The following is an 11,650-nucleotide window of genomic DNA, read 5'->3' on the forward strand; positions in this document are numbered from 1 at the left end:
TCATCCGAGCTCATCGGATGGTATCCGGTTCTTTAGGTTATTTTCGTGCAAATGCACAACTGGTTAAGTGTAGGAATGTTTCCAGATGTTTAGGCTTTAAGCCTTAAAGAACACTTTTTTTCTTAAATTGTTCTTTTTGTTAAGACGGTTTTTTTTTCCCCCCCAAAAAAAAACTTTATTTACCTTGTTACTTTTTATTGCTTGTTTGTTGCAGTGCAGCCTGAAGTTGTAATAAATTGGCTGCAATACGAATCGTTTGCAGCTGATGTCACTGAAACTTGCAAACTATGGTGTGCTCCCTTTAAGAATGACATCAATTACTGCCGAGATGACACACAATTTATTTACAACGGCCAAGACAGGTGCTGCCACGTCCTTAATGAGCACCGACAATTATCACCCAACCACTTATAACTGTTAACTCCTCATTGTTATTTTGTTCTTAATTGTCCCTTTTATTGGGACCCATGGTTAACATGGCCTGTAAATAAATGAATGTTTTATTGCAACGGCATAATCTCGCACCGACAATTTCAGAATATTCCAACAATAATTTGAGTGGCAAGAAAATCATGTTAAGAAATCATTTTTTTTAAATCTTAATATTTTGCACAGCCCAATTTCAGAGTCTCAATCACAGATCTAACATATCTGTTTACTACACATGCTAAATATGAGGCCCTTTATGTTTTCTTTAGGAAGGAAAACTCTACAGCTCAATTAAGAAACACAGCTCAAAAGGTAAGAACATTTTGTTGGCCTGATTATTGCTTTGCAGTAGCAATGCTTCTCGTTAAAAATAATGTACCGTTTAAAAGCCCATTTGTTTCCCTTGAAACAGTAAAAAAGAAAAAAAAAAGCAATTCTGGTTCGAGAAGCAAAATCCAGTTTCACCCATGAAAGCATCACAACTTAAAACTTTTGCTGACTTTCTTTGACGCTTGTTAATTGGATCAGACAGATAAAGTTGGACAAACACTTTATTTATTTAGCAAACAGGATGTGTTGTATTGCTTTGGAGAACAGCACACAACCACGATATCCTGGCACCTTCGCTCTTTACAATGGTCACCAGATTGGCATCCCTTTTTTTCAACCAGCATTTAGGATGCGTTACTCTGACACAAAAAGTTAAACTCAGAGATCCTGACTCCATCCCGGCAGTGGGGTTGGAAGCAAGACTGCAGTCCGTCGTCTCAACTCCCAAATTCTGGACGTGGTCTCTGATACTCCCTTCTTCTGGAAGGAAAGCACTGTGACTTCTAGAGAGAAAGAGTTCAGTCGCTAAGAGCTGGGATGTGAGATTACAGTGGCTGAGGAAAGTCACCTGAACATTTCTCTGCATTGTGATTCCCTCGAATTAGGGCTGGGCCATAAATCGGATTAATCTAATTTTTTTTTTTTTTTTTTTTAATGTTTGGAAAATCAGGATTTTATTTGACCGATTCTCGGGTTTCAATCGTTCAGAGTGATATCCGCACACCGAGGGCGGCCATCTTGTTTGACAGGCATGCTTACAGCTTCTGTTTATTTGGACTTTGAACTCAAGCCAACTCTACCACAAAATATGAGGGTCAGGCTAAGATGTGCTTTTAACAAAAATAAAAAGTCATAATGTTTCTGCAATATATTAAAGTGTTAATATTACAAGAGTAAAGTCTTAATATTAGGAGGATGAAACAGTAATCGTATGAGAACTTTAACACGAAAAATAAAAAATTAATCCGAGCTTTTTGGTAGTTTTTTTTACTGAAACAACTTTTTTTCTCGTAATTTTAAGATGTTCTTCTGGCAAAATTGCATCTTTATGCTGGTAATAATATAACTACATCCTTATAATTAAAAAAAAAAAATCTCATACTCTGGCCCTAATATTCTGCCGTACAAATCATGATTTAATGGGATGATCGAGCCACTTTTTGAAAATATTCCCATTTGTAATTTCTTCTTTAGAGAATAAAAAAAAGATTAAAATCAAAAATCAGACCTGGTATAAAACAATTGAAGATTTTATTTTGAAGTCATTTTGTCCAACCCTACGTCAAATGCTTAAGTTTCCAGTAAGATGCCTCCCTACAACATCCCAACGCCTCCATTGAGACCTACTCAGTATCGGCAAATAGAATTTGACAAGTTGTTAGTGGATGCAACCCCTTCTGCTGATTAACCATTTACAAATGTTGAACCATTTAAAAAGGAAATAAACAGGCTTTCTAAATTGGGAAAACACAAATCCCCGTTACTTTTCCTGCTCTGCTAATTTGATAGAATAAAAGACAGGGAAATATTCACCATCCGACTAAGGAGAAGGTTCCTGTGGCTCGTTTTACTGATAAAATCACCGCCTGTGAAACAGAAACAATTGATTAGTCCACGGCTCACGACATATTAAAGTGGTTGGCACACTTAACCGTGTGTTTTGCAATTTGTTTCAGGTAAAGCCCTCTGGAAACATATTCGGAAGTGCGGAGAAAATGCTGCGCTATCATCATAATAATCACGAGCTCAGACGGCAACAGGACGACAAGACTGCCATTTGTTCCAGCTTACCTGTGTGTATGTGTTTGTGTGTGTGTGTGTGTGTGTGTGTACGTGTATGCAAACACACCAGAGACTGGGGAGGGATTGCAAAATTAGATTTGCACTCAGAGTACTCCAGCTCGCTAAACATAAACAGCTGTAATGTACTGACACCTGAGACGTGTACTCAAAGGTGTTCACGGATGTCACATCCACACGAATCCGACCTATTTTGCCAGGCAGCAAACAAAGAGGGGGTGGGGGGGATGCGGGAAGCGGGATGCTGGTTAGTGACAGCTGAGAGACACACGACGTACAGACGCAGGCAGATGTGATAATGAGCAGAGCTAGGGACCAGACGCTCTGCGTGTTTGCTAAGCTCAGAGGATAGTGGCGCGCCGAAATGAAAGGAAAAGCACCGAGGAATGAAGAGAATGAGAAGGCTGCTACTCAGTCCGGCGGGCTTCAGGGAAAATGAAAAGGCCAGCAGACGTCTCGCATGCAAAGCAGAGAAGGGCATGCCCACGCGCTCAGATCTGGAACGTCGCTGCTATCGTGTTACACGCGGTTTTCAGCAGTGTGTGAGGAAAGCCGCATCAACAAGCAAACAAAAAGGAAAAAACATCCTTCGATCACTTTGATAATCTATATAAAGGCCTGGGGGGGAAAAAAAGCATCACTGCAACATGTTGCTGTTTTTACAAAACATCTATCTGTTGAATAATTGAAAGACCTTCCATATTTAGAGATGCTCCGATTCGATATTAATATCGGTATCGGTCCCAATATTGGAAGAAATTTCAGAACAGTGCCAGATCCATATCTATTCAGTCTAATTCTATGCTTTGTGCTCTGAGTGACATCATGGTATAAAGTTATTTATTTTACATGTTTGACCAAGATAGTCAACCCATTGTTTTTGTCAGTTTCAGTTTATATATATATAATTAGTCTCACATTCGCTGCTATACTCCTAATTGCACTGAGTGAACAAATTAAAGCTTTGTTCTTTTTACATGTTTGGCCAAGCTTATGAAGCTACCGGTGTATTTAAGTGTGCTGTACTGGTGCAGAGTTATCAAATAAATTTGTAATTCAGTACATTTATGTATGTGTTTTTAAAAAAAAGAGATGTTTAAAGTCAATTCAGCACCGTTTTTCTGTATTGGATTGGTATCAGCTGATATTAAACCTCAGATATCTGTATCGGTATCAGAAGTGAAAAAAGTCGATTGGTGCATCCCCAGTAAGCATGGAGGGTTTGCTGGTACCAGGAGTTACCAGGATACATTTTTAAAACTAGCTAAAAAAAAAAAAAAAAGCTGCTTAACAAAACTCAAATGAATTATTTTGAAGTCAGTTCATTAACTGACTTCAACTTAGTGATGCTGGGCTACTGGGGCGTCTGTGTGCCCCACATGTACTATAACCATCCCGCCTCATGATGGTAATGCGATACATCTACAAGGCATTTGCTGTTTACTGTGTCTGATGGCCTTTACTGTCAGTTTGTGTCGTGTGTACTTTTTTAATACACCAACTTCAAGAAAGTCTAATATTTGCATAAGAGTTGCAGGACTGTCTTTCTATCAAACTGAACCAAAATCATTTATAATGGCCGTTTAACATTTTTCTTTCGGCATATCTATGCACAGTACAGTATTATTTAATTCAAATAGCAGCTAGGCAGCAGCCATGACAGAGGAACTCTTAATTCTGATGTAAGACATCTCTTATGGTGCTGCTCAGAGGTTTACATACGCTTGATAAAAGAACTGGGATCGCAAGTTTATATGCATTGTGAATTTTCTCTGATCCAAGCAATGCTGAACTACTAATATTTACATACAACCCCAAATATATATTCGGGTAAACATTTCTTGGAAAGTTACAGAGACGCCAGATACTATTTGTAAACTTCAACAAGCTTATGTAATAGATCTGGCTGGATATTTAGAGTACTCCTTCATCATTCCTCCGAACCCTTGCGCAATGGTATTCCTGGAAGCAAGAACGGAGATCGTCAGCTTGCTGGTCCCACCACCATGCTTGATCTTAAGGCCTCTCTCAATTTGATTCCTCTAAATCTACGCCATGTAGTTGTGGCCAAAAAGCTCAATAATTGTCTCTTGTAATCAATAAAGTTTTATCTGGGAGACATTTGGCTTGTCCATGCAGGTAGCTGAAAAATTTCAGTCATGCTTAAGGCTTTTTTCTAGCTAAGTGCCTTCAGAGTCCATGTTGATGTAACAGCTGCTTTACTGAAGACAGCAGCACTTTAGCAACTTTCCAGTTCATGATAGGCTTTAGTAGTTCTTAGGTTGTTCCTGAACAAACCTGGAGAAGTTGGTGATTCGAGAAAAAAAAAAAAAAAAATCTGTCAAACCCATCAAAACTGGATTTGGAATGCTTCCTGAAAGTCCTGCTTAAAGCCACAACCCCAGTCTTTTTGAAAATATTTAGAAAATGCTGGAATGTCACGTCGGAGCCAGAAAACCAACCCATTTATATGACTGCTACCATATCTGATCGTTAAAGTTCAAATATCCATCCATAATTATGCCAAAATCAAATGCCCAAATTAATGGTGATGACTGTGACGTACAAATTTCTGACAGGAACTGCATTTGTGAAAGAGCTTCACACAGCTAATGCGATATATTTAAACTCTCAATTGTGTGAAATACAGAACTAAACTTCTGTGTCATCGTGTTTCTTGGACATGGATAAAATCATTCAATTCCTGCTGCAAATGAGCTGTTAGTTATTTGTAAACAATGGATTCGATACAAAGCTATGACGCTAATAGCTCCAGTTACAGTATTAGTTTGTTTTGTACCCCATGTTTGCTGGGTGTTTTTACAGATCGATGTCTTTTTCAGGGCTAATAACGCTGTATACCTGAAAACTGGCGCTGATTCAGTGGGATTTCTGTCAGCAACGGTGAAATGATGCTAATTACTCAGGATGGCTGGCAGCTCACTGCTATTATTAGCATGAGAAAACATGCAGCAGTCAAGCTCCGTTTATCAATTGGCCAACTGATAAACACTGACCCAAAAAAACATCATTGATAAATAATACTCGTGTTAATAATGACAACAATTTTCTACTACAAACTGACAAGCAACGTGATTATGTGGCTAATTAGCTCCAAAGCTAAAGCTGCTGCTACTCTAACAGTGGCTACTTACACATCGATTGTCCTTTGAGGAGGAGTTAAAAAACACGCAGCGTGACTCGTTATTTAAACTCCGAGAGTCCATTTTTAAGACAATACTTCTTTAAAATAAATACTTCTGCTCAGCTTGTTATGGTTTGGTTGTAGCTTCCCTTTTACTTCCTGTTACTACCGTGCGCGCTAAGGGACACAAAGGGAAACTCTCCCAGTATTTACATGATGAAACCCTGTGTGACATGAGGGATTTTTTTTTCTGTAAGTTCAAACATGCTTTAAATATTTTTGGGTTATTTTGAAATTCCACTCAGAGGAAGACATTTTATATATTCACCATTTAAGTTTAGAAACTTAAGTTGTTAAATAAAATTGTCCTAAGAATCCTGACCTAAAGAATTTGTAACCCTTGAGCTTTTCCAAACGTAATTATGTTACAAACATAAATATTAATGTATTTTATTGGGATTTTATGTGATAGAGTACTTTTGAATGGGTCTGCACCAATTTTGTATCTGTGGAGACTGAAATTCTGGCTCTCTCACAAAATGGATTGAATTCCTTTGACTGTATGTTTCGGTTTTGCCTTCCAAAAATGTTTTCCTTTTCCAGAATTGCCTTCAATTGAGCTACACCATCATACTATACGCATGATCCTGTCACCAGCACCTTTCATGAAATATGTGGTGTGCCCAGGGCTTCTACCACACATAGAAAATTAGCTTAGTTTTGATCTCTGTTATGAGAGCGACTTCACCAATATGTTTGCTGTGACTTGTGTAAAACTCCAAAGGCGACATTTATGACGTTCTTTCAACAACTGCTTTCTTCTTGCCATTTTTTCTTTATCACGAAAAATCTTGCCAGCAACGTACAAAGAATTACAGAGTGCACAACTAAAAGTTATACATCAATAAATTATCCCATCTTGGTTGTGGATCTCTGCAGCTCCTCCAGAGTTAGTATGGATGTCTTGACAGAACACCTGTATTCATATTTATACGTCGATTAAATTACACATAGGTTGAACACTTGCCTGGTCACTTCTGAGTAAATAATATCACACTATTTCTGTAAAGCCATTTTAAAACTACACACTACATTTTGAATGTTATACATTAGTTCATGTTGATTCTTGGTATACTCTTAAATTAACGTCTTCTTTTGATATGCGTGAGTAGGGATTTATATAGTAAAGGTAATGGCCATAAATTTCCATAAGGACAAAGCAGAAACTTGTTATGTAACTAACTGAGAAGTCGTCTAACCGCTCTTATGAAACATGGGTGAACTGCCTAGAGGTGTGTAGTACTGTGTCTTTGTCCTGATGCTTTTGTTGTTGCTGGCCTAACCCTTCCAACAATAGTTTTTACATCATATAAAGTTGCTCCTAACACATAACTTTTATTTAACATGTTAGTATTTAATCAGTCAATTAAGTTTGTTTTTATGTTCTTAGGGAAAATCAACTTTGATCACATTCCAAATTTGTCTGGGGTTTCCATTGAACTGTGTATTTTTAAAAAACAACAAAAAACAAAAAAACATAACTTTGACTAAACAGTGTTAAGTTTACATTTAGAAGCAAGATTTGTCGTTTTTCCTTTTATTTCCTGAAGAGATCAATTTTTGGTGATACGAGGGTTTTGTCTTACAGTGGTACACAAAACTACAATTTACAGTGAGATGGCCCAGCCCAGATTTTTTTGTTTTGTTTTATTGTGTAACACTATTATCTCTGTGGTTAATCATATGGTTATTTATAACGTCCTCCTTTTACAATTCAATACACTTATCTTTGTGGTAGTATCTGTTCTACTTGCAAACTAATTTACAATCATTCAATCAAACTTTATTTATAAAGCTTACTTAGGGTGAGATTTAAGATTAATTGTTTTCCAGAGGTTAAAAATACAACGGACATCTGGTTCAGGAGATCGTTTTAAAGTAACATCCATATTTCTTGCTTTTTATTTTATTACTATGCCTTTGGACTAGAGAAATACATTTTATACTTACTGTTTTTGTTACATCTGTAGACATTTAAAATAAAAAAAGACAGCAAAATGTGTTATATAAGTAATTGTGTTCCTATAGAACAATATCAGCCAGGTACTTTGCATAAAAATGGACAACTGATGTATGTTGCATCCATGAGTTTATTTCAGGTTCAGATTAATTCGTAGAATGACAAAAACCCATTTATTTTTTTTAAAACCCATTTATTTCTGACATGCTGCTCCTTCATTTTGTTATCCAGTTATCCAAAATCCTCAATTTCTTAAGGAATTCACTGCACACAATACTCAGGCAAGCCAGATTTTTAGTTAATAAATGACCAAAAAAGAAAAGTAAAAAGCAGCATATGACAAAATAAAATGACTAAAACCTTGAAAAAATATTCCTCAAAACGAATTTTAGTGATTTCAAGAAAGTCTGGTTTGTTCAACAGTCGTTATTTAAAATTGAAGGAATTCACAACTTTTGCATGCAATTGCTGGTCATTAATACACACACAGTGAGCATTTTTTAAAATTATGCTTGCAATGTTTAATGGTAATAGTAATAATAAGTTGGCCAACTCTTGGAGCTAAATCTGACATACTGGATTTTTCTGTGCTTTATTTCTATGTTTGTGTGCAGCAGCCATAATGCCAGACGATCAAAGGCGAAAGAGTGTGCTAAACGTTATTGACTTATGGTGCCACCGAAGGTCCAGCTCCGGCCTTTGTTGTGAGTCAGCCGCAAAATAACGAAAGAAACCTGGAATTTCTTTCCTGTTTTTCATGTTGAGGCCTCACATAACTAAGATAACGCAACTTAGAGTCAGAAAACGGAAGCAACGATTCTCAAGAGAGTGAAGTACCCAACTCACATCACAGAGGTTTGAGGCATTTCGATTTTTATTCAGCTGCGGAATCTGAAAGAAGAAAAGAAACGTGTTTCTAGACCCAGTCACCTTTGCACCTTTGCATGAAGCATCAAAACATACCAAAACTGACTCCAGTTTGCTGAGTATCAGTGGTTCAAGGTGTTGGCACTTGAAACTTAAGACACAGGGAATGTTCCTCAACCTGCTAGCCATTTAATCACAACCCTCTTTAAACACACTCAGCATAGTAAGTGACTATGCAAAGCTTCTATTAATATAGCTACTGGCAATACTGTTACCAAATAAAGTAGCCTATGATTGCAAGCTAAATTATAGAATGAAACGTGCACAAAATTTGTATCTCTCTATCAGAGCTACTGAATTTAGCCAAACCATAAACAGATGAAGTCATTTTTCCTGTTGTTGTTTTGTCCTCACATTAGCCACCTTTCTCCACTAACAGCTTGTTTTGGGAAAACACAGTCAGTGGTATATTGCTAGAACTCAATTATGCAAAGCATTGTTTATCACCAAAATTAATGTCCAACACATTAAAGCTAATTGTGTCATAGTGAATTTGCACCACAATGAGGCAAATTTTAACGGTGTATTTTGAACACTAATGGTACAAATAGTGATATTATTTACTGTATGTTCTTCAGCAGGCCATCGTTTAAGATTGATCATGACGAGGGATCAGAGTTGGACAAGAAGACTGCTGACAGGCAGCTAAACAGATCCAGATCATGACTCAGTCCGTTTTTTTCTTTTTCCAGTCCTTTTTTCTTATGCTGTTAGTTTTGTAGCTTAAGAAAATGTAATGGAAGGTTTATTTCCCAAAAAGATTCACTTTTGTTTCATCAGTCCATGGGATATTCTCCCAGAAGTGTTTTAATCTTCTCTCAAGTTTCTTTAGATTGGATCATCATGTTTTGCTCTTTTAGATCTTCCTGCCTATACTTCCTGTCATCGTACAGGTTCTTTTGAGTGATTTCTTGAATTTACAGACCTGGCAGTATAGCCATGCAACTATGAGGCTAGTTTAACCTAACTCAGCTTCACAAAAACATGGATTAATCATAGTGAATTTAAGTTCTAGAAATATGACAGATCTACTTCACTTATGTTGGTCTGGATCGCTTGTTTTCTCTAAGAAATAAATGAATCATCATTAGTAATTTTTGTGTAACTCCCTAAGGGTGCAAATGTGTGTTCTATAGCACATTTAAATTTATAGCTAAATGGCTCAAAAAATTTTAAATACATTTTTACAACAGTCAGTTTCAATCCCTATCCTAAAAATATAACAGGCAACATTTGTGACTATTTTTAACACCCAAGAACTTAGCAGGTGTGGCATCATTACTAAAAAATTGAAAAATAGCAAACTTATATGTTGCAGTAACAGTTGAGAATAGCACTGAAATGTGAAGGTTGCTGATCGTGTGACATAAATGTAATCAGGTAGAAAAATGACACTCCAAAAAGTAGTACATTTGTATAAAAGTTTATTAAGTGCACGGATATTTAAAAAAAAAAGTGCATACAAAAGTAATTGCTTGTTTTGACAGATGGACCTTGTAATAACAATAATACCGAACAGGCTAAACGACAATAACAACAGAAGACAAGCATCTCATGGAAACCCTCATCATTCTCCTGGCAGAAGAATTATTCATTTGATTCCAGTTCATTGACCATGTAGGACACAAAGAGATCACGGGCAAGCTGTACAGAAAGCATCTGCCTCCTTCTAAACAAAGAGAACAAAAAAAATAATCTAAGCAAAACATCAGACCGAGCGAGTCAGCAAAGGACAAATCCACGTGAACCCACTGACATCACCGTCATCTCGGCAGAGGAGATGACGAGTCACTTGCCAGTCTCGGTTCAGTCCACTTCTTCCCCACGTTACAAGCTTTCGTGTGAACAGCTCGAGCACACGACGGGAGGTAATAAATACGTTAAATAGAGGCTTAAAGAGTTTCGTCAATGTTTTAATCAGGACCAAAGACCGCTGCGCTCTTCGCCACCTTTCAGATAATTGTTTTCAACAGCAGCAGAAATCAGGCCCGTCGAGGAAGAAAAGTTCAGTTCAGCCAGTGAGCCTTTTCAAAATATGTCTTAAAATATATATAGAAAAAATAAATCGACAGTCCAGCATGTGCGCGCGCCTCTCTTTACTGGCCCCATCCTCCGATGCCAATTTCCTGTTTGTAGCGCTTGGTGAGCGAGTTGGCTTGCTGGGTCAGCTTGGACAGAACCCCCTGCAGTCCGGTCAGGTGGTACTGGAACTGCTTCTGCAGGTCCTCGTCCTCTCCCTCGTCCTCCTCCTCGGAGCACGACGCCGAACCAGAGGACAGGGAGGAGCAGGTGGAGGCGGAGGAGTGCGAGCGGGTGACTTTCATGCTCTCCTTGAGCCTCTCGTCGGCCGACGCGCACCGGACGCCCCACTCCATGTCACTGCGGATGGACTTGAGCAGCTCGTAGTAGCTGTACATGTCCCCGTCTTCCACGTCCGACTTGAGGACGCCCATCTCCCTGTCCTCCTCCAGCGGGACGTCCCGCAACAGGCTGGGCACCAGGATGGTCTGGTCCATGTTGTTCACGGCGCCGATGAAGCGGTTCATGGCGTTAAAGAGCGAGTTCTTCTGCTTGGAGGTTTCTGACAGCTGCATCATCATCTTGATTGAAGTTGCTCTGATTTTTACTTATTTTTTGTTGTTGTTTTTGTTTTTGTTTCTGCTTCTCTTCTTCTTGCCAGGCTTCTGTGAGCTCTTCTCTTTCGTTGTGGTTCCCAGCTCTGGAGGACCCCTTCTTATATTGGCTTCTGAGGCGGTTCCTAAAACCTGTTTGTCACGTTTGAAACCTGAACCGGATGACCTGAAGTAGCACAGAGACGGGAACACCAGATTAACACCTAGATCTGGTACAGTGGCCGCCTGCACAGACCGGTTGGACAGGCTCTTCTTTGCAGAAGACTCATCCAGAAACAGGTGCAGATCTCATGCAAATAATAATGACAATTTTAAAAAAAGAACTTAAAAATATTTGCTTTTAATGCACAAAAGTTTTAGACCCAC

At 38.3% G+C, this 11,650-nt stretch overlaps 2 protein-coding genes across 7 annotated transcripts in view; both read right to left on the reverse strand.

Annotated features, from left to right (window-relative positions):
- LOC106927587 (cyclic AMP receptor-like protein A) overlaps window positions 1-5,877 on the reverse strand; it is a 75,506-nt gene extending 69,629 nt beyond the window's left edge. For 2 of the 6 annotated variants that reach the window (XM_015003294.2, XM_015003255.2), the window contains exons 1-2: window positions 5,715-5,877; window positions 2,293-2,345 (exon numbers count right to left, since the gene is read on the reverse strand). In XM_015003294.2, coding sequence (XP_014858780.2) covers window positions 2,293-2,345; window positions 5,715-5,786 — 125 coding nt within the window. In that variant the 5' untranslated portion in view covers window positions 5,787-5,877. Of the gene's footprint in view, window positions 1-183; window positions 2,207-2,292; window positions 2,346-5,714 lie in introns of those variants that run through there. The other 4 variants (XM_015003310.2, XM_015003286.2, XM_088010198.1 and 1 more) reach the window with 3 other exon arrangements.
- Window positions 5,878-10,058: 4,181 nt separating this feature from the next.
- Window positions 10,059-11,382, reverse strand: LOC106927627 (mid1-interacting protein 1-B-like). The gene has a single exon (XM_015003322.2). The coding sequence runs from the start codon at window positions 11,249-11,251 to the stop codon at window positions 10,748-10,750; it is 504 nt and encodes a 167-aa protein (XP_014858808.2). The 5' UTR covers window positions 11,252-11,382; the 3' UTR covers window positions 10,059-10,747.
- Window positions 11,383-11,650: the final 268 nt, after the last annotated feature.

This window comes from Poecilia mexicana, unplaced genomic scaffold (genome assembly GCF_051168715.1).
Source record: "Poecilia mexicana isolate PSO_F unplaced genomic scaffold, ASM5116871v1 scaffold_2, whole genome shotgun sequence".
In the NCBI taxonomy this organism is placed as follows: Eukaryota; Metazoa; Chordata; class Actinopteri; order Cyprinodontiformes; family Poeciliidae; genus Poecilia; species Poecilia mexicana.